Here is a 26,069-nt window from a genome sequence, read left to right on the forward strand (position 1 = left end):
TTGCCAAAACAACTTGGGTGGTACCATTGTAGACCGAAGGCTATACACAAGGAAATTGAATCTAAAGGTGCTCTTTCATTAGAAGGATGTGAACAGAGTTAACAATACCATCCTACCTTGACCTAGGATATGGAACAAATCTAGTACATTTTGTCCCACATGCACACCAATCTAGCAGCTTTCAAGAGTAAGTGCAAAGCTGATTTCAGGAAGATTTTGAAGAGACCAACCCATGAGAAAGATTTACAAGTTAGACAGAAAATGGAATCTTTAAGGAGCCTTAGACGGGGTAGAACATGATGGATTATGGCATTCTAATCACTGATGAACATATCTACCACCAAAGATCCACATCAAGCTAGACAGTAACCTCTACTCTGTAGTGCATGAGACTTTGCTAGGATTCTAGCTGCCTGCAAGACCATCTGCTCCAGTCTGAAAGCCCTCAATGACAGTGAACTCCTGGACAACAGATTATTCAAATTCCTGACTCTTCCATACCCAAAACTTCCAAACTTCTTTGGAATCCCCAAACCTTACAAAAATCAGCCAGACCCATCGTACAGACTTGTAGTAGCTAGCATAGTGGCTGCTACAGAGCCCGTGTCTGTTTACTTAGAGGTACAGTTTAAGAAACTGGCTGAGAGTGATAGATCCTTCATCCTTGATGCTTTGGATATTTTAAGGAAAATCAGGGATATTAGGGATTGAGAGGGACTCCTTGCTTGTCATTATTTACTTGGAATCACTGTACACTATACTTCCACACCTGTTATTCATCCAAGTAGAAGTTGAACCATTCTCCTCAAACAGGGCTGTGTTGCCTGGTGAAATAGAAGTACTAGGTAGACTTCTCCATTTACTACTCAGCAACAACTTCTTCAAGTTTAACAATCTGTTCTGCAAACCATAAATAGGCATGCACCCTCCACATCAAAGAGAGGAATGTGATGAAGTCTCAGGGCATGAGACTCACAAGAGTTTCAAAGGAAATGTCCACCTTCACCAAAAACCTCACATTTACAAAAAGTTTTTGACAAGAGGCTACAGTAAGAAAATGTTACACGTTATATTGCAACCCATAGTGGAACTTAAATGAAGTGAGGATCATTGCTTGAACCAGTAGCTAGACTTATGAGAGAACTCTGGATTCCTGTCTTCCCCTGACTCAGAGGACAAGAGTAGAAATATGACTCTGGTTTACACAGCACACTACCAACAAATCAGAACTGCATTCTACAGTAACTGGGTCATAAGAGACTTTGTAGAGTGCATAACCGGCAAGGGCACCACTCTAGCAAGTACGCTTTTCCAGTATTTATTTGGTGTAGGTAGACCAGGATGGGAGCACCAGGTGATGTGGTAGGGGGCACCATAGAGCCCTTTTGCCAAGAGCACCAGTTGACCTAAGGCCGCTCCTGGTAAAGTGCAGTAAGGCAGAGCCCAGATCAGGACTTAAGGGCATCTAACAATGTTGATCCTCCTTTTTACAGGTACTACCCAGCTATGAGTGATACAGATCAATTCTGTTGCCCACCTGTGGAAAGATATACCCAAGTTCCACTCTGGAGAACCTATATTGAAGATATGGTTTACAGTTTACAGTGCAGGTCAAACAAAGTTTTTTTAATTTGACAAAAACTAGCAGTAAACTGAAAGGAGGGTTGTGCAACACTTTTCCAAAATTAAATTGGGCATTCTTAGAAACTCCCTAGGGAAGCACCTGTATGTACCTCCATGCCATGGTAGATTTACCTTCCACATTCCAGACCAGATCCTGGCAACCCTGCTAGAAGACAAAAGGAATGCCTCACTTGAAAAATATGAATTAATATGGCAGATTAAACTAAATGCTTTTAGAACCCCCCCCCCCACCCCCGTCTCAAAACTATCTTCTTGCTGAACAGCATATCTTTCTTAGCCACAAAAAGTATTACAGAAGTTTTTTGAATGTCACATTTAACAAGCAAGATTTGAATAGACTTGTTAAGCTTGATGCTTTCAGACCTCCCAGCTCAACACCAAGTGCTCACTGAATTGTTCTTAACAAAACTTGACTATAAGATGTAATTCTGAATTTTCATAGTCACATTTTACAAGAGAAATTTGATTAGCCAAATTGTCTTTGGAAGATGGACCCTGAATTGTACTAGTACTGCCAGAACTGCATTCACTACACCTCTGTAAAAGCAGCTATAAGCTGCCTTGACTTATTTTTCAAACCACAGTGGTTTTATACTAATAAATCACGAAAGCCTCGTAAAAGCAGGCCAGATTTTCAATTGCACTAGAGTCTTAGAGTCCCTTATCTGGTCAGTGTTTGTTGACTTTGACTCCGCTCTGTATAATCAAGTTGTTTAGAATTTGAACTTTGTAATGACATTTTGACCATTGTAGATGGGTTTTATGAAGTATTTTTAAAAGCGCTTTCATTAACTAGAGTGTCGTTTCTCTGTTTTTATATATATATGTGTGTGTGTGTGTTTGTTTTTTTAGCTTTCATGACCTCCTTTAACATGTAGAAATGACCCTGCAAGGTTGCAGATTTGTCCAGTAACCTTATATGCTAATCTAGATTGAAATATTTAACCAATCATGGTTTGTTATTAAAATCTAGCCATTCTTGTTATGTCTGTTATAGCCAATTGGAACCATCATCTTTAGACTTGTCACATCCACCTTGAGTTTTAATATGAATCATATGCTTTTTCATATTATCCAATTTTTAGGTATTGTTTTGAATTGTTTGTTCAATGAGCCCTGGTTATGTTTGGACATGCTCCAGTGAGGAAGTACATGGGTAAACTCCTCCTCCATTGAGGAAGTATGGGTAAACTACTCATGTGCCAATACACTTACTCAGCGTTTCCTGGAGTTCATTAATTCCAATGCCCTGTACCAGCTCGTTCTTACCCCCATTAGAGGTAGCAGCATCCTTGACCTGGTCACTACTAACATGGGTGACTGTTGCTCTACACCAATAGTCAGCTCCTCCCTGGTTAGATCCAACCACAAACTAATCACTTTGGAAATCCACATCCCTCCCACCCCCTCTGCAAAGGTAACCACCGTGAAAAACTTCTCCAAAGCTAACTTTGGGCTCCTAAAAACAGAGGTGGCTAACTTCACGGCACCCATGCAAATGGAGAATAGTTGCCTGACCCTACCCTACCGAATGGTGCACTGCTACAGTCATACCTCTCCACAAAGGAGGAGCAACTATAGACCCTGGGAACTATCGCCCCATTAGCCTGATGAGTCTGATATGCAAAGCTGTGGAAAGCATCATCATGGACCTAATAAACAAGGATATAGGGAATCTCCAAACTCTGGATCCCACACAGTTTGGTTTGTGAAGGGTAGATTATGCCTGCTCAACTTGGTCGACTTCTTTGAGTCAGTCACCAGAGCTGTGGATGAAGGCAAGGTGGTTCATACAGCCTACCTTGATCTGGCCAAGGCTTTTGATACCATTCCCCACTTAGGAAGCATAGAAAAACTCACTAAGCTTTGCTTCAACCCCCATGTCACTAGGTGGGTTGCAAACTGGCTCACAGATAGAACCCACAGTGTGAAAGTAGCTGACTCCAAGTCAGACTGCCGACTAGTAACGAGTGGAGTTCCACAGAGTTCGGTTCTGGGTCCTCTCCTGTTTGGTGTCTACTTCTCTGAAATCCAGGCCAGCACAAAGGGACTCTGGCTGACAAAGTTCGCAGACGGTTGCAAGTTGGGAGCTGCTGTGATGTTGACATCCTACAGAATGGCCTCACTGTGACCAATGACTGGTGTCCGAACCATAGCCTTAAGCTCATTGCCAAAAAATGTGTCGTCATCCCCTTTGGGAAAAAAACAGTTCCTATGAATTACCACATTGATGGTAGTCCACTGAACACAGAAGGCATTATTAGAGATCTGGGAACACAGGTTGACAGCAACATCTCCTTTTATCACCACATTGCCACTGTGGTCAGAAAGTCATCCTATGTGGCACATCTCATTGCTAAGGATTTTGCATCCAGGAAGAAAGGGGTCATTGTCTCCATCCAATCTTCCCTCATTAGGCCCATCATTGCGTACAATGCCCCATTTGGCATGTACCTCAGTAGACACCTGCAACAACTGGAGAGGCTGCAAAAGTACCGCACAAAGAGGATCCTAGGCCTTAAATACCTATCCTATATGGACAGACTCAAAAAACTCCAACTATTCTCTGTCTCATATCGCCTACTTAGAGGTGATCTCTGCTTGACTTACAAAGCCATGTCTGACCCCGCACTGTTAGAAATGTTACATCTAAAGAAATCCTAATCCCTCTGCACCACACGCTCCAGAGACCTCAACCTCATTACCACAATTAACAGAACATGCTGGAGGGACAGGTTTATAACCCAGAGACTGCCCATGCTATGGAACAGACTTCCATACATGTCAAGCAGAGCACCTCGCTAACCCTCTTCAAGAGAAATCTTGATGAGTAGATGGGAAACAGAAAATTCACTCCAGAGTAACTCCAGTGGCTCTACTCGACAGAGACACTGGGAACTAAGGTCGGGTGGCACTATACCAGGGTAATCCTATGGCTAGGCTTATAAAGGCCCCAGGGTCATTAGCCTAGTACACACCTATGAACCTATAATAGTTATCATGTATGTGCTATTAGTTTAAGAAGATTTATGTGAGATTACTAACTGGATGATATTTGATGTGTGGCATATTATGACACTGGAATAAATTGAAAGAATAAGTAGGTACTTGTTCAAGTTTAAGATTCCTTAAAATGTGTGTATAGTTTTGTATTCTTAGAAGTTTGATTTGTAAGTTAGGTTTTGGCTGACTAAAATTAAAGATTATTTGGCTCACCCCATAGGTTTGCTTACTCATTTATGAATGGCTGTAGACAGCCCTGTATGGGGGGGGGGGGCAGTTTTTGAACTGGAGTGATAAATGAGAATTGGGTCTTATACCTCTGTAGAAAGACAAACGTCTAGACAACACATTGAAAATCATCTGCTTCTGGATGCCAGACATGCTTGTTTTGCTTTATACTCCAGGAAGGTGAAGGATTTCAGTTTCTTGAAAAACAAACATGTGCTGTGCCTCCTTTTGGTTATGCTGATGGGTAATTTTATTAATTTTTTTTTTTTGGGGGGGGGGCTATTAAAAAAATGGGCTGATATAACATTTTGCCAGAAAATGGTGAGTGATCTACTCATTTGCATTAATTGTGTATCTGAATTACTTTTTGTTTTTGCTTCAAGGTGTATCCTCAGATGGGGTGAGTTTTGGGGCAGTTTGTAACCTGGAGGATGCCATATTAATTCATTCACTCTGAAGTATCTGGGAAATGATGGCTAACTTCTCCCATATAAGCAGTGGTACATTATGAGCAAGTTCAGAGAGTTCATTTCTCTTGCCTTGCTGAAGTCAGAAGTTCATAACTCTTGAATTGTAACCACTCCACAGAAAATGTATATGCAAAAGTTGCTTTGCAGACACAGATCTTTGCAGTGGTATACATTTTGGAATTACAACTGAAAAGTGTAATTTGATATTTGGTGAACAAGGCAAGATGTTATACATATTGTTTGCATGACTGGTAAAACCATTTACATTCTGGCAGTTGGTGCACAGGTTAAGGCTGTGAGCTGGAGTTCCTGTAGTACGGAGTTTGATTACCTCAGCCATCATTTACTTACTGTGTGAGCTTGAGTAAGTCACTTAACTAGACATCGTTCCTGGATGCCCCTGAAAAGGCAGCAGTCTGTCCAGTGGGCATACCCCGATAACAAATGGGTATATATAACTCAGTGGCCGTACCATGCAAACTTGTGCTGTTTGTAGCTGGTTTGTTTTGTCTGGATGTCAGTTGTGAAATGAGAGTCCTGTCAGCATTGTGTCATGCTTGTTTACTAATATATCTGTAAAACTATATCTCAACACCTGTAACATTGAGGTCATATGTCAGGGTACAGTTTACAGTGGCAGGGTTAGCCACCCAGTGGTGTATACCTTGGCTCTAGATTGTCACTGTTGAAGTGACATCTCAACTCCTTGTGGAAAATAGGAGAAAGTGGTGATGGATATCAGTGTACAGTTTGTGCAGACAGAAGTGAGCTTCAGAATTAGTCATCTGTGTTGTCCCTGTGTTCCTTTCCAGATATTTGGGTATTTATGTGCAATTTGTTAACCTGGTAAGTGAGACAATCTTTTGGCCCTTTTTAGTTATGAGTATTTATTTATGTATGTATGTATTTATAGTACATATCAAAAATACTTACATGTGAGATAACATTACAGTAGAAAAAGTCAGCAGTTTTAGTTAGTAGTACTGCAAATGCAATACAAAAACAAGCAGCACTTTATATGCAGCTAGCACACATGAGCCAAGACATTGTATATACAGATGTTTGCAGTGAGAAAATTTATTTTCCAGAAAGTTGAAGCTAATGAAAAAAATCCTAATCTTCATTAAGTGGCATTTAAACAAAACAGCTATATTTATGTGTCATAGATAAACATCATGTTTTTATTATTGTGGTAGTATGTCCTAGTAATGCCAAGTTCAACATTATAACTTACCCATCATGTTGCCTTACTCCTTTTCAAAGATATTCACAAATATATGACAAAGATATTAATTTTAATAACCTAACAAACTGTTACTTCGTTATGTGGGACATATGTGTTTTATTGTTCTTGTCCTGTTAAGTTATATGCTTTGATGGCAGTTTCAGAATGAGACCTTGCTCATCATCTTGTCACATTTCCTTATAAATTAATTCATAAAAATATGAAAAATGTCATAATTTTCATAATCTAAGTAATAAACTTTCTGTCCAAGAGTGCTATGTGCAGTTCATGTATTGTCATTAAATCACAAGTATTGGTGGCAGCTTCATTCAGATTGAGGTTTTGGTCATCTTCTTGCCATATTCCCATACAGTTATTCTGAAAGATATGAAAAATATAACTTTCAGAACCCATGTAATAAACAAGCTGTGGTGTGAGACATGCAATTCATGATGTCCTTCCATGTCACTGTTGCAGTATTCATTACACTAGGGGATCCCCTGTCTAGGGCAGCCCAACATTCAGCCAGTATCCCAAATCCTTTAGGTTGTAATGGGTATGCCGTACATCACACATATCCTCCCCACACTCGGCATAGGTCATAAAGTTGACGTCCAGGCTACCATCCTCAGAACTTCTTTGTCACCAGTCCAAATGCCATCTTCGATCATCTATCTGAATGCCTGTTCATCACCTAGTGGTTTCTAAGACACTTTTGGATAAGTGCCCCGTTGAAGTTTTTTGTTTTTGTTATCACTTTTTTTTTTAATTGTTTCTGGTTGATGGTTTCATGTCATCCAGAAAGGAGAAATGCAAGTTTAGGAGACAGATTCCCTAGAAAGATCGTCACTAGCAGTGTTCATTTTGCTTAGGTGCTTCCCGCAATCATACATATTGTGCGATTTGTCTGGCTTTCATCCCTGAGATGTTGCATAGTCAGCCTTCTTACTTAGCTATTTATTTAGAAAAACAACTTAAACTGTTGGCTAAAGACACTATGAAAGGATCTTCCTAGCACAAGGGTCCGACATCTGAGAAGAAGACCAAGAACACTTGGTTGGATTCTTTGGCTGTACCACCTCCACTGGATGTCTCTCTTGAGGCTAGTAAAAGCCCAGAGGACTGTCCTGTTTCCTTGTTGGATTCCTCATTTATGACCACTTTGGAGGCCGGCATGGCTCCAGGTCCACACACATCCCGGGAGGCCTTGCAGAAATCTGCTTTGGATGTTCAGGAGGAACCTCTGCTGATAATTAACGGAGGGTCTAGGGGTGTTCTTCATATTTTAGTAAGGAATGCGATACCGACTGCTGTTATTGAATGTTGTCAAAGGTCAGAGCCTCCTAAGGTTTTTAAAGCTGATGTCCCTCTTAAAAAGAAACAAAAACCTAAGCATGTTGCTTGTGTTCTTAAAGATCCCAATAAGAGTGAATGGCAAAACTTCACACAAGACCTGTTTAATGCCCTTATGGCTTTAACACCTCCTCAAAGGGTTTCTGTTCTAGCTCCTCCTTGGTCTTCTACCCCACTTAAGAGGCCTAGGGAGTAGGACTCCTCTGATGAAGAATCCCTGACTTATTCTTATCAGGCTCCTTCTCCCTTAGATTATGGTTCTGAGGAAAAAAGGCTGTCAGGTCTTACTCTCCTTTTGAGGAGATTTCGTTTGGTGACACTTTCGCAAATTATGGAATTTTTTAATTGGAATTGTGCTCGGGTGTCTGATCAGAAGAGGTATATGAACTTCTGCAAATGGAGTCTCCTAGGGCCTCTGCTGATCCTCCTATTCTTGCTGCCTTGTTGGATGCATTTTTCTACTGCTTTTCAGACTCCTGATTCACACACTCCTGCCCCCAGAAAACTGATAGGTTTTGAGAAGTGCCTGATGATTGCAAATTTCTTTATAATTGTCTCTCTCCTGACCCTTCTTTGATGTCATTTGCCTATGATAAAGTAACCAAACTATTCCCTTTTACCAAGTTGCTTCCCTCTAACAATTACAGCAGAACTATGGAGAGGCTGGGGTAAGAAAGTGTATACTTCTGCTACCCTGACCTTTAAAGCTGTAAACTAAAAGACACACAAGATCAGTTATGTCTTGGCTCTTCTCTCTGAGGCCTGTCAAGAATATTTCAGGTCTTTCTGATTCTAAGGAGAAGGGCTCTGCTCTTTCATTACTAGGCATATCTTCTGTGGTTGCTTGCCATTCCATTAAATGCACCTGACGCTTCATCTAGGGCTGCAGCTTTTGGCTGTGTTTTAAGGAGGTATTTTGGCTCAGGCTTCAACTTTGCCTGATGATATGAAGGCAAAACTCATGGGTATTCCTCTGGATAATAAACATTTGATTGGTGGTGCTGCTGCTGAATTTTGACTCCTTGCAAGAAAAGGGTAAGACTTGACAGGATTTGAATCATATTTTTGTTTCACCTGTTCCCAAATTTCAAACGAATTACCCTGACAAGCCTGCTTTTGTTCGTAGGCAGTCTCACCCTCCCCCAAATAAAGGAGGGTGGTAGAAGGACTTCTCTGGCTAAGGCTACCCACAGTCCTCCTACTTAGAAGCCTTCTTTTCCTGACAAACCAGGTACTGTCTGGCTATCCTTGCCCTGTTCTTCTCAGTTGCATTCCTCTTTTTCTGCATCTTTTGCGTTCCATTCCTATTTGGTTAAAGGTCACCCAAGACTCCTTTGTTCTTTCCATAATTCACCAGGAGTATTGCACAGTTTGGAAATACCCCCCCCTTTTTGGACATTCCTAAGCCTCCTCAGGAACAACTGCCCTTTTTCCAGATGTGCTTCAGGGTCTGCTGCCTCAGGGAACAATTGAAGAAGTTCAAATTCCTCCGAGGCAGGAAGGGGTTTTGCTCCAGAATGTTCATGGTACCCAGGAAACAAAACACCTGAAGACCCATTCTGGGTCTTTCTCAGTTAAACAACCTTTTGAAGGTGCCTTTTTCTGGGTGCTGTCTCTTCAAACCTTGTTTCCTTTTCTACTTCCTCAAGCTTTTCTAGTTTCCCTGGATCTCAGGGATGCTTATCAACATATTCTAATTCATCCTCTTTTAAGGAAATTTTTACATTTCTCTGTTGCTTCCTAGTATTTCCATTTCTCTGCTTTGCCCTTTGGCCTCTCTACTGCCCCTAGGGTCTTCAACAAATGACTAGTTCCTGTGATTGCTTTTTACAGAATGAGAGAATTTCAGTTCTTTCCTTACTTGGGCAAGCTGCTCATTCAGGCCTGTTCTGCAGGGGTTTTACTTCAACATTTACACTTTGCCATATGTCTCCTTCATAGCCTGGGGTTTATTGTAAATTTCCAAAAAATCATCCCTGACTCCTCCTCAGGATCATGATTTTCCAGGGTGCAGGCTCCAGACTGTTCCAATGCTAACATCCCTGCCTCCTCCCAAGGCTTTAACTCTGGTTGCTTTCTTTCATTCTCTTCTTCTTCTGGCTTCAGTTACTGCCAGGGAGTTTGAGGACTCTGGGTTACATGGCATCCACCATTCCTATGCCTTCTCTGGCCAAGCTCCATATAAGAAAATTTTAGTAGTTTCTAAAGTCAATTTGGCTTCAACATTCTCAACTTTTTTTCTAGTCTCTCTTCTTCCACGTCTCAGGCTGGAACTTCAGTGGTGTATTCATCAGTTGTCCCTCAACCCAGGGCTTCCTTTTCAACCTCCAGTCTCCTCTCAGGAACTCTTCACAGATGCCTCAGGCATGAGATGTGGGCTACCTTTGACCCTCTGAAAGTGCAGGGCCTTTGGTCACTCTGACAAAAGAAAGGTTGCATCAATGTCAAAGAAACGAGACCTTTTTTTGGCTCTTCAGGTTTTTCATCCTCTTTTCCTTCCAGGGCCTGTCAAAATTCTCACAGACAGTACCACACTGGTGTACAATGTCTTATCTCCTGTATAAACTACCTCTTCAGGCTTTGGATCTAACTATCCACTATCAGGAGATCCCTCTGGCAGTTTATACTCCCTCAGATCAGAACATAGAGGCAGATTCTCTGAGCAGGCCCATAACACAATCCCACAAGTGGATGCTTCACAGGGATGTGTTTCTGGACATTGTCCACCAGTGGGTAAACCCTCAAGTAGATCTATTTATTTCCCATCTGAACAGACTTCTTCTCTTTGCATCAGAGTTCCATGTCCTCTAGCCTAGAAGGGGATATTTCTGTATGCCTTCCCTCCTCTTCCTTTCATACTGAAGGTCCTGTTTAAGATAAAACAGGACGCTCCAAAATCTTGATGGTGGCTCCCTTTTGGCCCAGACAACATTGATTTCCTCTTCTTCTGCATTTAGCCAAAAGCAGTCAACACAAGTTACCTCACAGGGTAGACCTACTCACACAAGGCTAAGGATCTCTCTTCCATCCACACCTGCCCTTTCTTCAACTAACATTGTAGGTGATAGGGTTTGATCCCCTTTAGACACCTTTTTTCTGAGGTTGTGCTTTGGGTCCTGCAGGAGACCAGGAACAGTGGAATAAATTTTCTGTCTGGTATCTTGCTCATGACCTGGATCCACTTACTCTGGATTTTCCTTTGGTTCTCTTATTTGTGTGAGTTGCTCCATGCTGGGTTGTTATATTCTTCTGTTAAGGCCCATCTGTCAGCTGTTTCTGCTTGTCTATCTTTGACATCTAGATTTGAGGTCAGACATGTTCTTAAAGGCATTGTTAACAATAAGCTTCCTAGGAAGGATGTCCCTCCTTCCTGATACCTTCATTTTGTTTTGGAAAGATTGTCTCGGCCTCCTTTTGAGCCTGCTGCTTCAGCTTCCTTACAGCATTGTTCCTGGAACACTGTTCTTCTTTTGGCCCTTACCTTTGCCAGATGGGTGTCTGAGCTGCAAGCCCTTATAACTGTTCCTGTTTTCTTAGCTTTTCATAAGGACAGGATGTCCCTTCATACTAATCCTTATTTTATGTGGTTAATGAGTTGTCTCTTAATCAGGCTAATTATTTGCACACTTTTCTTCCCTTCTACATAGTCTGCTAATGAGAAGCTTCTGCATACCTTGGATTTGCACAGACAGTGTGACGGTCCCTACTCCAAGCCAGTTATCAAGGAGCCTCAATCCTCACCACTGACACCGGTGAGCGATGGCCTCTAGGAGTAAAAATGGATACACACAGTATTTTCAGATACAGCTCCCTGCATCAACCACACTTTTTCTTAAGAGCAACACAGACAACACCGTCCAGCCTGGGGCTGTACGCTCTGTCTATTGTCTCTCCAGTCCACAAACAAGACTCAACACTGACTACTTTGGAGCTCTGTGTCCCTTTTCCATGTAGCTGACATGCACACACACACCTTGGAAAGGCCAGCACTAATCTACCAGCTCTGCTGGCCCTTCCTCCTCCCAGTCTTCTTCCTGAGCTGTTTTATTGTCCCTATTGTAATGAATACTGCAACAGTAAAATGGAAGGACATAGTACAGTTGTGTAAAATCTTGCCATAATAGTAGATGTCCTTATCTTCACTGTTGCAGTATTCACTCCCTCCTTCCCTCCTCCCCCAGTACTTTTTTCCATGCCCCCTCTACCCAGACTATAAGGTAATTGCACTGCCACCAATCAGCTACTCTAAGGCTGTTACAAGGTTACCCAATTGTACTGAGTAAAATTAATACTAACACAAATAGTCGAGTTTGACCAAAGCAGAAAGGCTTTCAGAAGTGGCCACGGTGTCACTAAAGTAAGAATAAGTACTCTTAATATGTTAAAAAGTATTATGTAAAAGATCAGCCACAATGAAAGGTATAGAAATGTTTAATAATAAGTAATAAAATAGAAAACATGAGAATACTGAATATCTTGTTCAAATAAACACCAGAGTTTCAATCATATGCGATAAAAAAACACATACATAGATTCACACAGATGCAGAAAAATAATACTTAACTTTTCCTGACTGACTAAAAAATTACTGTTCCCTAGTTAAGTTACTTACTAGAGCAAGGCAAGGTGATGAGTGCTGAGTTGCGTACTACAGCACAGCAAAATGAGGTGTGTTGAGTTTCTTACTACAGCAAGGCAAGATGAAGTACGAGAGATCTTTCCTTTCAGGTTCCAAACAACTGCTGAGAGAGTTCCGGAATATCTCTCACTGAGATGTCTTTCGGCTTTTCCCGGTTAGGGGTCGCCACAGCAGAACTCCGGTCTGCTAATGATTGGCAGATTTTTTACGTACTGGCTTGCTGGGCCTAAAGCCCAACCTTCAGCGAAGGAATGCCCATTCACGCATGTCGCCACACAGAAGATGCTCTGAGAATTGAATGGGAAACATCTAACTGTGAGGCGACAACGCTACCGCAGCACCACCACTGCAGTACCGGAATATCTGTCGCTAATATCTAAAAAATCATTTCAGTGCTGGTTATAGAATGACATTACATCTGGTCACCTAACTTTGGTACAATACACACCCAGAGTTTTGCTAAGATCTGTTGCAGCATCTGAAAGCTGTAAAACAATTTCAAAAACTTCCACCCATGCAAGGTAGCAATTAGTTCACCTCTAAGGACAATACAGTAAGATTCCTAGTCCAACTTTTCCCAGACATTTTTGTTTCTGGCTACAATCATACCTGTAAGATAAAATCTTTATGACCTAAACCAACCCATTTAATTTTCGACCTATTTTTCAAAATTAGCTGGACTGAGATTAACCTTCCAGAATTATCTGTTAAAACATATGCATTTAATCAATTATAATAATACTGTCTGACATGCATGAATATCTCTCTTCAGTCCAGCAGACCCCACAGTTGATGCATTTTTAACACAAGAATCTGTATAAGTCAGGGTGATAGTCAAAGGACATAAAATTCTTTACAAAACTCCAGCTAGCTATGATGGCATATGTTACACATGCACTCCCCTATCTCCATGGCACAGATGACACTAACTCATATCACATACAGCTAAGATATTATTTGGATAAAACTAAAGCTTTTCATAAATCTGAGCACCTTTTTGTTTCTTTTTATCCTAGGTCCTTAGGTTTGGCTGTTTCCAAGCAAACCATTTCTTCTTGGATATTAAAATCTACTTATTTTTGTTGTTCCTTCCATGAAACAAGCCTTCCTTCATCTATTATGCCTCATTCTACTAGAACTGTGGCATCTTCTGGTGCCTTTTTCAAGGGTTTAGATACTAATTCTATTCCTGAGGCAGCTATCTGGTGGACTGTGCATACATTTACCAAGCACAATAAGCTGGATGTAATTTTTGGAGCTAGAGCTGATTTTGCCAGTATCATTTTTCATGGCTTTCTTGAGGGCTCTGCTGGCCTTTCCTCCTCCCAGTCTTCTTCCTGGGCTGTTTTATTGTCCCTATTGTAATGAATACTGCAACAGTAAAATGGAAGGACATAGTGCAGTTGTGTAAAATCTTGATATAACAGTAGATGTCCTTATCTTCACTGTTGCAGTATTCACTCCCTCCCTCCTTCCCCCCCAGTACTTTTTTCCTTCAGGATGTACTTGTTTCCTACTAATATCCTTAGGCTGTTGTTCCTACTGGGGCTTTTCATTTCTGAGGAAGGTATATCCAGACATCACATTTATGCCCTATGCTGAGCGCAGGAGCATAAGTGTGACTTATGGCATACCCATTACAGCCTAAAGGCTTTGATGCACTGGCCAGACGTTAGACTGCCTTAGGCAGGGGATCACTATCCTAATGAATATAGCAACAGTGAAGAGAAGAACATCTACTGTTATGGTAAGATTTTACACAAATGTACTTTCTGTCATGAGCTTAAGTATTTCTGTTAGCTTCATAAGAGCACCTAACTTGTCACCTTGCCATGTTCCTTTATAGAGTTCATAAAAATATGAAAATACTATCATGTCACATACATAAAGTCCGTGTTTGCAAATGTTTGTAGTAATGCAGGCTTGCAAATGATATGCCTCTCTGTTTCCAGACGTGCTGCCTATAGTTCCTGTCATGCAATCATCTTGATAGCAGTGATGCATTTCTCACTACATTGCCATTCTCTATTACAGAATAGATAGAAAAGTATAAAAGGCACAGTATATAACCATGGGTCACAAAATGTGAAGTAGTAAAAATGTACTGATATTTTGTATCAATAGGCATTAGGTTCACTTTACCTGGATGCCCTGCATTGCTACTGTTGCACCATTATGAATATCAATCAAAAATACTTGAATTTCATAACAAAAAACGTTTACCATGGCAGAAATCGCCACAAGAAACAATAAACAAGATTAAGTAATTTAATTTACAAAATTGCAGTAGACTTCTTTAGAATCTAGTTTGTTGCTTAGCATGTCTTCCTTAAATACATGTAGAGTAGGTTACATGATTGAAGATCAGGTAATACTGGTCATGTAATAATGAACATCAGGCAACATTTAAAAAGACAAGATAAAAATCAGTATTTCATTTTTTTCATAAAATACAAATATAGAGTTGTATAATTATGAGTAAATAAGCATAAGAAAAGTAGCAACGTGTTAAAGCTTCTAAAATATTAAGCATTTTTTTTCTTTTATTAAGCTTCAGAGTCTTGGTTCTTGGTCTGTTGACAGGCGTCAGTTACCCTGATGTTTATTTGTGGGATTCAGCCTAACTATAAGAATCATCAAAGAGGGGTCTCTGGTTTTAGGTGCAACAGATTCATTCATTCTTACTCTATTAATTGTTCTAATGGGATAAGTCTCCTTGTTGGACCCTCCTTCCAACCTCAGGTATTTGAGCTCCCTGTTAGTTGGAGAGTTATAAGTAGTTAAATATTGCTTGTTAGAAGTGTATGAGTGAAATCTTCATTGTTATGTGATTGACAGGAACTGAGTGGTACAGTGACTGGAGGCAAACTGGCATTTTTTAGGTGCTAGTTTTGCGTATGTAAACTATGAGTAATGTCACTTATGAATTTTGCTAGTGGAAAGGATGAGCCAAACCAGCAAACCCATCAAGGACAATCCCTACTGAGTAGATCATCTCACAGGAGATTTCCAGAGCAGAGCTTTCTTGAAAGGCAAGTTTTGCATATCTTTTTTTATGTTTATAGATAAAATTTGTTTTTCCTTGCTTGTTTTCTTCATATGCTGCTGCTTAAGATTTTTAGTAGTGCCCCACTTGCTGCAGAAGGCCTCTTGAAGTAAGATAGTAGCAGTACATGCCTGCACAGTATTACCAGGTGTTCACAAGGGTTCTCTGCAGTAATGTTGTTTTTTTTTTCTGCATACCAACTCAGTCTTTGTTTTGTATGCTTTAACAGTACCACAGACATTGCATGATTATATTTTAATGTTTTTCTGTCCTGAATTACTAACCAGACTCCTCCCCAGAGCACAGATGCCACTTTTCAGTGGTAATCTGGAGGCATTGCCTGGTTGAATGAGTTCCTCAGAGTCGCTGTTTCCTTTTTGCCACTTTTGTCCCATACAGGTGGTATATGAGAAAAAACAAGGATGAATATTATCTAGGAATCCTTGAGGAGGCCACTTTACTTTTCTCAGGTGCATGTCAATCAGTATGGGTTAGATGAGGTGTAGCTATGAACACAGGTTCGAAAAAGGTTTTGAAAAAAAAAATTCAAGAGGCCACAGGAAGGAGAGGTGTATGACTCTACTCACTGCAGAAAGTCTTAATGGGTGCTGTACAGATGATGAGTGTTTGCTTAGTGCTGATACATGTCTCCATTCCTCACCTGCTAATGTAGCTTGATCTGATTAATGCCTTTATGTCAGTGGCCTGCTTTTACTGCTGTATTTCCTAATGTTCTTCGTGTTTCACTGTTGCAGTCATTACATTTGGGTAATCTGCTGGCAGGTTGCCCTCAGTCGGCCTGAACAACAAAGTCTTGGGTCCTGCGTCGGTTGCTGTCAGGTCATCAGGGGTATAAAACATGCAGCCGACGCCATTTTATTCAGTCTTTCTTGCCGCGCGGTGCCCAAAGCAGAAGCAGTTTGCAAGAGCCAGTCGGCCGACTCCTGAAATTTTCGCATTCGAGTTTCAGAACCGAAGTCTTCAACTAAAACTAAGTACCCCACTGGGGAAACGTTTTCTTGCTCCTTAACGATGTCAGTAAAAGTTAATAATTGCATTACTTATGGGAAGCAAATACCTCATAAGCATTTTCATTTGTACTGTATTCCTTGCCTAGGCCCAGATCATAACGTGCCTTGCTGTCAGTTTTGTGCTAGATTTAACCAACGCACTATTAAGCGTCGGTATATTTTTGCTTCAAAATATTTTGGATCCAGATTTAATTACCCTGAAATGCCATCGGTTAGCAATCCGATTACCAGAGTTCACAAAAAATGCAAAGAAAGAGACAGACCGTCGAGGTCCAAAACCGACGATGAAGCTTCTCCTCAGCCAGTCGCCGGTACTCAGTGAGGTGCTTTCGCAGCCCCTGATACCCGATACTTTTGAGTCGCAGCCCTCTACCGAGACCCAAGCGGAGTAAGGTATGCAGCGAGATTCTCAGAATATTGAACTCGTGGATGTCTCTTCCTTGGATGGGTCTGGAGCCGCTGAACAGGCACCGGCTTCTGAGGGTGTTATCAGGCCTCAACATTTTTACATAAAACCAACGCCATCTTCAAAAACAAGATCAAAAACAGTTTCTAAGTCTAAAAAACTGGCGCATGAGCCACGTGCTTAGGCCCCTATGCCTAAAAAACAGATTATCAAAATGGCTGAGGACTTAATTACCTTGATCAGGGGTTCCCAACCCCCCCTGCTAAGAGGCCTAGGCAAGACACTGATTATGAATCTTCATATCAGGTTTCCATTTCTTCTGATTCCTCTTCTGATCAGGAATTTTCTATTCCTCCCTATGAGGATTCAGATGCAGAAGAATCCATCCCATCTGCATTTCCTCCTGAGGATTATTCTTTTGGTGAAACCTTGCATACTTTAAGAGAACATTTTCATTGGGAGAGTCAGGATTTCTCTGAATCAAAAAAAGAGGCTTTGGGATTTCCTTCTCCTTCCTCAGCATAGGCCTTTGGCCATACCTCCTGTATTAGACATTGTTGATGTGTTTTCGGAATCAAGCATGGCTCCTGATTCCCTACCTACAGCTCCTATTAAGCCAGACAGATATTACAGGGTTCTTGACTTCCACAAATTTCTATTCAAAAATCCTGCTGCTGATCCTGAGACTATATCACAGGGTCCCAAAGGTGTAAAGGCTTCTACAGCCAAAAATCCTACCCCCTCTGATAGAGATTCCAGGGTGCTGGATAGATGTGGAAAGAAGGTTTATACGTCTGCAACCTTGGCAATTAGGGCCTTAAACTGCCAGTTTCATATGCTTAAATATCAACAGCATGTTATGGGCTTGTAAAGGCTTCTACAGCCAAAAATCCTACCCCCTCTGATAGAGATTCCAGGGTGCTGGATAGATGGGGAAAGAAGGTTTATACGTCTGCAACCTTGGCAATTAGGGCCTTAAACTGCCAGTTTCATATGCTTAAGTATCAACAGCATGTTATGGGCTTATTGAAACAGAAAATTATGTTGATTTATGATTGTGTGGAAAATAAAGAATTACAGGAATTATTGCATGCAGCAGAACAGGTTGGAAAGCATACTTTTCAATGTGGTTTTGATTCTTTGGAGACCTGTTGTAGGGACGTAGCTACTGGATCTGTGATTAGTAGGCATGCCTGGCTCAAGGAGCAAAACCTGCCTGATCATGTTAAAGCTAAATTGTTGGATGCCCCTTTACAGCATGATACTCTGTTTGGTAATAAGGCAGAAGAGGTTTTAAAGAAAATGGAAGACAAAGCTAAATCTATGCAAACTGTAAAAGATTTCTTACAAGTGCAGCCACCCAGGTTCAGTAGGCACTGGCCTACTAAAAACTGGTCCTTTCATGTGTCCAACAGAGCCTCTCAAGGCAAATCCAGGCACTCAAAAGGCTCTAGATACCAATCACAGGGTTCTTACAGGTCAAAGCAATTGGGTGCTTTCACCTCCAAATCTGGAGGAAACAAAGCACAACCCTACAGTAAGCAGTCTCGATTACTTCCCTCTACCTTCACCAAGCACTTATCTCTTGGCAGCCCCCTTGGGGGGAAAATTAGCACTTCATGCTCGAAATTGGCAGTTAAATTACCCAGGACAAGTGGGTATTAAACATAGTATTCCAGGGGTACAGATTTCATTTCTATACTTTGCCAATTCCAAACAGTTGGCCAGCTCTGCCACAGAATCAATGGGCAGAGGGTCAGAAACAAGTTACGTCCCTCATGGAGATGGGGGCTATTCAACCAGTACCAGAACAGGAAAAAGGACAAGGTTTTTATTCAAGGCTATTCCTGGTACCCAGAAAAGACAATGCATGGCGTCCAATACTGGACTTATCGATTTTGAACACGTACCAGGACATTCCAAAATTCAAAATGCTGATTTTATAATAGCTACTGCCTGTACTGGGCAGGAACTCTTGGTTAGTGACTGTAGACTTAAAAGAGGCATACCTGCATATCCCAATAAGGGAATCATGCAGAAGATACCTCCGCTTCAAGGCAGGTTTTTTGCATTACCAATTCTCTGCACTGCCCTTTGGCTTATCTACTGTGCCCAGGGTCTTTACAAAGTGCCTGGCAACAGTAATTACATTTTGCAGACAAAGAAGCATACAAATTTATCCTTACCTGGACGACTGTCTCATTCAAGCAGAGAACAAGGGCATTCTTCTTCAACATCTGGCGTTTGTAAAATGGCTTCTAGCATGCCTAGGGTACACAATAAAGGAAAAGAAATCGCAACTGGTACCCTCTCAAATAATTACATTCCTGGGTGCAAGCTTGAATACAACTGCCCAGATGGCTTACCTTATGCCAGACAGACAAAGGCAACTGACACCATACTTCAAACAGATGGCAACAAAAACCCAGTTATCTGCAAGACAAATTCTGCAGGCTTTGGGGTTCATGGCATCCTGCCTTCTACTAATTCCATATGTAAGACTGCATATGAGGAAACTTCAATGGTACCTAAAAAGTTTATGGAGTCAACATTGTCACAATCTGGAAACAATGATTCCTCTCATTCCCTGCCTACAATAGGAGTTTCTTTGATGGGCAGAGACATGTCACCAAAACAAGGGACTGTCATTCATTCTACCCCCTGCCACCCAAACCCTAAGTACAGACGCATCAGACTATGCTTGGGGGGGTCCACCTGGCGAGGAGATGCATTCAGGGCATATGGAGCCCAAAACAAATGCATTTGCATATCAAGCAGAAAGAGATGCTAGTGGTTCAGAATGCTCTGACAGCTTTCAAGGGCTTACTTCATCCAGGACAACTACTGGTAAAGATGGACAACACCATGGTTATGTGGTACATAAACAAGCAGGAGAGTACACATTCATACCCCCTTTGCAGACTAGCCATGGCATTGTGGAACACAGCCTTGACTTTCCAAGTACATCTTCAAGCTCAGTTCTTGCCAGGAAAACAAAATACTCTTAAGCAGAAATCTTATGGACCTGCACTAGTGGAAACTGGATCCACAAATTTTCAGCATGGTAACACAGAAATGGGTGAGCCCAGAAATAGATCTATTTGCCTCTCCCCAAAATTATCAACTGGACAAATTCTGCACAAGGACTTATCACAGACAAGCATGGAAAGTGGATGCCCTATCCTTCAATTGGAAAAATATTTCAGTCTATGCTTTTCCCCCTCTGCCTATTCTCTCCAAGGTCTTACTAAAGGTCAGACAGGAATAACCAAAAATGATCCTAATTGCTCTGGACTGGCCTCGCCAGCACTGGTACCCAATCCTAAGGAATATGTCTCAACTTCTTCCTTGGTACTTGCCTCAAATACCTCATCTACTATCTCAGCAGAACAATCAAATTCTGCACACCCAGCACCAAACTCTGAACCTTGCAGCATGGCTGATCATTTAATTATTCAAACAACACCTCTCAGTAAATCTGTGATGGATGTCATTTTGGAAGCTAGAAGGCCTAGTACTAGAAAATCTTATGCTGATAAATGGAAGAGATTCTGTGCTTGGAACCATGCACAAGGAACAGACACAGCAAAACCAAATATTCCTCAGATTTTACAATACTTGACTGAGATGCTTGATAAGGGCCTATCCTTTTCTTCAATAAAAATCCATGCTTCTGCCGTCATGGCTCCTTACAACACGTTGCCTCCCATCTTTTCTAATCCTCTGCTAAAACAGCATCTTAGAGGGGCCAAAAATTTAAGGCCTCCCAGAAGATCACCAACTTTTGCATGGGACCTCAATTTTGTGCTGGAAAAACTCATCCTGCCTCCGTTTGAACCAGCAGCTACTGCGGATATAAAATTTTTATCTTGGAAAACAGCTTTCCTCTTGGCAATCACTTCAGCAAGAAGGGTTTCAGAACTACAGGCTCTCATGGCTGTGGAGCCTTTTATTACATTTTACCTGGACAGGGTGTCCCTCAGGACCAATCCTTCCTTTATGCCTAAGGTGGTATCCAGTGTAGCTCTTAACCAAACTATTCACCTGCCAACATTTTATCCAAATCCGCAGAATAAGGGGGAGCGGATTCTGCATTCATTGGACATACACAGACAACTAAGATACTACTTAAACAGGACCAAGTCTCTAAGAACTACTGGTGGCATTTGCTTCAAGATCAGAGGGGAAGGCTGTATCTAAGCAGACTATTTCTAAGTGGATAAGCCACTGCATTCGTTTCTGTACTTGCACCATGGTAAACCTGTACCCAAGGGAATCAGGCCACATTCCACCTGGGCTGCCTCTACCTCAGCAGCCTTTCTCAGAGGAGTTCCAACCAAAGACATTCTTGAAGCTGCTACTTGGAGCTCTGTGCATACCTTCACAAAGCATTATCATTTGCCTCTCTTCTCCAAATCCAGGACAAGCTTTGCCACTGCAGTTCTGCAGGGCCTTATAGCCGCCACTAATGCTATTTAGTTCCATCCTCCCATCCATAGCTTTGGGATTCTACCCAAATGTAATGACCACAACCGTGAAACACGAAGAACATAGTACAGTTGTGTATACTTACCATAAATGTAGATATTTGAGTGCATTCACTGTTGCAGTCCGGGTTACCCACCTGCCATCCTCCTTTTCTATAATTTCTCTTTCCTTCTCTATATTCTACAGCCTTTGTGGTGTATTTGCTTTTAAATGAAGGTAAAGTTTATGTTGCTAAAAGTGCATTTACATATATTGCTGTTTAGTTATATCTATATATATATATATATATATATATATATATATATATATATATATATATTTTTTTTTTTTTTTTTGCTCCCCATTTGGGAGGCACCTGACATCTGGGGCAAGAAAAACTGAATAAAATGGCGTTGGCTGCATGTTTTATACCCCTGACGACCTGACGTCATGGAAGAGGAGGCAGCAACCGACGCAGGACCCAAGACTTTGTTATTTAGGCCAACTGAAGGTAACCTGCCAGCAGATTACCCAAATGTAATGACTGCAACAGTGAATACACTCGAACATCTACATTTATGGTAAGTGTACACAACTGTACTTTTTGTCTGTTTTCTAATTGTCCTCTTGACCTCTACATTACTCCTTTCATGAAACCACACCAAAAATATTTTTGTTTCATGATCCTGGTTTACTTCCTGTTGAAATATTTTTAAACCAGTGCCATATTTTTTTGCTTTCTGCAGTAAACTCATCTTATTTTTTTTTTCTTTCTTGCAGTAGTCTGGACACAATGAGTCGCTCTCAAACACAGACCTTGGAGAGTTTAGAGGTCATTCCTCAGTATGTTGGTCCTATGACAATGGAGAAATATGAAAATATTAAGAAGTATCTTATGAAGGTAGCTACAGTAATTTCACATCAGAGAAGCATTATTTTTGGTTATGGATATATAGTTTCACGCACTCACGCATGCACATACATGCATGCAGGTAACTTTAGGAGTCAAGTGTTAGTATTTTTGTACAAGGAGAGAGAATTTTGAGGTATTGTTGCTGTGTTAGTGATTACTTGTTTTTGAACAAATTTGGTCATGAAATGCATTATCTTTTGTGTTTTTTTTAAGGTGGAGGAAGTATATGGTTGGGGAGAATGCTAACCTGCCTTTTTAAACAGTACAGTATTCTGAAACCCCCTCTGTAACTTGGCTCTGGTGCCAAAGTTATTACATTTCTATTTACTTTTAGTTTATTTGTATGTTCCTTTCATTTCTGATACTAGGTTTGCCCACATTTTCCATTAGTGACTTTTTTTTTTTACTTTCCTCATCTTCTTGCTTCCTGACTTATGACTATACCTATAAACATGTACAACAGGTATGGGCAGTATTTGTTGATATAACTGGAATTACAAACATTTTTATTTTAGTTTTCCCTTACACTTAGCCAGCACTGGATGCATGTTGTGATGTACTTTGTCAGACCTGTTACAGTGGTTATAATTTCATATTTGCTTTAGCATCACAGATTCATTAGTTCCTGAATGTTAATGCCACTGTTGTTGCATTTTGCGATACCCACCAACACACACCACGTCTGAACTCTTGTTCCAAAGGTGTTTTTTCAACCAGTTGGTGGCCAACCTTGCTCATCATAATCTAAGTTATTTATTTATTTATTTATTTAGTAGTCTCAGCTCATTAGCTGATGACTTCTTTTAGGAGGTAAAGCATTCTCAAAGGATTTTGTAGTGATTTCATAGAGACTGTTTAAATTCACCTAAAAGATACATGCTGTAAAGGAAAAGCATTTCATGTGTTTTGCGTTTTTTCTTGCTGGCCTCCTGATACTGAGGCAGGATCTCTGTCTGAAGTGGTTCAGCTGCTGTTCTGGGAAGCTGGATAAGAAACTGGGTAGATAGCCCTAAGCAGCTAGAAACCAGTTTACATATGTCAGGGAAGGAACAGGAAGGTGTCCCAGATAGTAGCTAGAGACGGGCTTGACATAGCTGTAGCATTCAAAGAAGATTATATGCTATGCAGTGCATTCATGGTGGTAGCTTGCATTTACACAGTGGCATCTATGCAGCGTTAGGTTTGACTGCGTTAGAGCCTTAGCAGGAGAAAATGCGTAGAATGGCAATATGATAGGTTAGTGCTACCAGCTTCTTAAGAGGGCTAAGACCTTCCCATCAATGGAACATACCATAATAATACTTCATTAAAATGACTGAACCTTGGCATGGATGGGGCAGTTTAGAAAGCAAATATGCCTTGAAGTCAGCAAGTGGTGCAGTAGGAAGAAAAATTATCCAGAGTTTCCCATAAGAAACTGTGAAAAAATTCTCATTTGTTATGAAGAAGATGGGTTCAGATTCAAATCCCATATGAAAAATCCCCCACATCTTGGGTTCTGACTTGTTCATTCTTCTGACAGTAACATAGCCCACAGAGAGAGCATGTATCATGTCAGTGAAACATTTCCAAATGTTCTAATAAAAACACTCAAGAAGCAAAAGAAAGAACTAAATACATTTTCATCCCCACCCCCTTTCAACTCGCAGCAAACACACCCAACTATGTACACCTTTCAAAAAGGGAAGTTAGCCATCCATATAGAACAGTAAATAGACAGCCATGTCCACAGGCTTTACCATTTCTAAAGTAATTGCTGGAAATGCATGCTGTTGGCTGTGTTTCCTCTTGCACAGATATGCTGTCCTTGTCCTATCTCTGTTTCCTTCCCAGATTTGAAAATGGCATGCATTTATTTTTATTTATTTTATATTTGTTGACCAGGATAGTCCGACTGGATGTATGTCCATTTTCAGCTGAGGCCCGGGGAGAAAAGCTCCACATTAAGACAATTTACAAGACAGAAATCTTGACCATATACAATACAGATAATGTCAGACAGGTAAAACATTTCAAATATGTATGTTTTCAGTTTACCTTTTTAGCCATAAGAAAAAAAGTGCAATGGCTTCTCTGTTTAAAGAAACTAAATTGTACATAGTTACTTTTACTATTACAGTGTGAAGGTTGCTGGATATGCAACTACTTACAAAAATGTTCACTTCTCTGTGTCAAACTTTCATTTATTTTCACTGAACTGCTTGCCAGTTCCTGTTTAAATACTAATTATGATGTTTCTTATACAAATGCCTCAAAGCACATCCTTCAGTCATTTCCTGATAATTGCCTACACCTGTAGACTTACTGTCTCCAGCTGTAGGCACTTGCTGATGGAAAAACAGCATTCCAAATGCAAGAAGCAGCTGTTTTCAAATGTTAGAGAATTGCCATTAGAGAATATAAATCACTTGTCTGCAGTGTAAATTAAGAATATTAGTTTATACTTCAGCTGTATAAAAACCTAGGAAATAGTTATATTTTTATACATGTATAATATGATCAGTAAGTACACTGTTACATGCCCCCAGGCAGCCCAAGATCGCATCATTGTATTGCAACTACTTTACAATACAACATGCAGTTTATTTCAAGAAATTTATTATACACGTATTACTAATAATATTTACATATTCAGTCCGTTCACTGTCCTAAACATTAATGGTAAAGTAGGAATTATGCTTCTGAGTCCTCTCACCAATTTAACAGTCAACAAACTTCTTTTTAACCACTTCATGTAGCTGCACAGTTCCCATGCTCAAATTGCATCTTATAGAAGCTAACATTCCATTTATTTCCCACTTTCACAATATTGCTAGTCTTCTTCCTCGACATCTCAACAATCCAACACTGGTCTCTGATTCACCTACAAGGTTTGTCTGATTTTTCATGTCAGCCTCCGGGCTTTGTTTCTGTTGCTCAGTAATTTTCCTTTGGAACAATGGAAGATGTTTCACCAGCAAGTTATCTCTCAGTAGGCCTTGTTATTGCCAGAAGAATGAGGAACAGAGTTCCCTTCAGTCTGCAGGGTTTTGCTGGCTAAGTTTTTATTTCCTTAGCCTGTTCTGCATACAAAAATGTATTTGATCCTTCAAGAATAATATTCTAAAGACAGCTGGCTGTAGCACCTTGAATCACAAACTTTCCTCCCGATATTCCCTGATTGCAGGTTTAAACTTGCTTCTCTTTTGCACATTGTATAATCATTTTACACAAGTAGTCTGGGGACCCCAATTTTTAATAATATTTCTTCTGTTACAGTTTTGATAGGGACAATTCTTTCTGCTGTTATGATTGCATCTTTACTAATACAGGTCTTGGCTTTTTTTCTGTGGCCATATTTGGAGCATGCAGATGGTATTGCCCTTTCAATTATACAGCTCCTGCTGAGTAATACTAATCTAGTTGCTTATGTGTACTTTCACAAAACGATTGAAATCTGCTCTTTGCATTTTCTGTGATACAGCAGCAAGTCAAACATTTTCTCTGCATTCTCTGTCTTCTGACTGCATTTTTTGAAACAGTTCTTGAGAAGCTTTGTTATTCATCTATTTCAACCTCATCTAAATAGCTTCTTAAAGCTTCTTCTATTCTTTCCAGCCCTTTGTCATATGATTTTGTATTCCTTCAGAATGTGACTTATTTTT

General features: G+C 40.6%; 1 protein-coding gene across 2 annotated transcripts in view; it reads left to right on the plus strand.

Moving 5' to 3' along the window:
• Nucleotides 1–26,069, plus strand: part of ALS2 (alsin Rho guanine nucleotide exchange factor ALS2) — a 2,167,716-nt gene that overhangs the window by 1,803,474 nt on the left and 338,173 nt on the right. For both annotated transcript variants that reach the window (XM_044075110.1, XM_044075111.1), the window contains one exon: nt 22,293–22,413. In XM_044075110.1, the coding sequence (XP_043931045.1) occupies nt 22,293–22,413 (121 nt within the window). The remainder of the gene's footprint in view (nt 1–22,292; nt 22,414–26,069) is intronic.

This window comes from Protopterus annectens, chromosome 6.part0, assembly GCF_019279795.1.
Source record: "Protopterus annectens isolate FY-2018-M chromosome 6.part0, PAN1.0, whole genome shotgun sequence".
Lineage (NCBI taxonomy): Eukaryota > Metazoa > Chordata > Ceratodontiformes > Protopteridae > Protopterus > Protopterus annectens.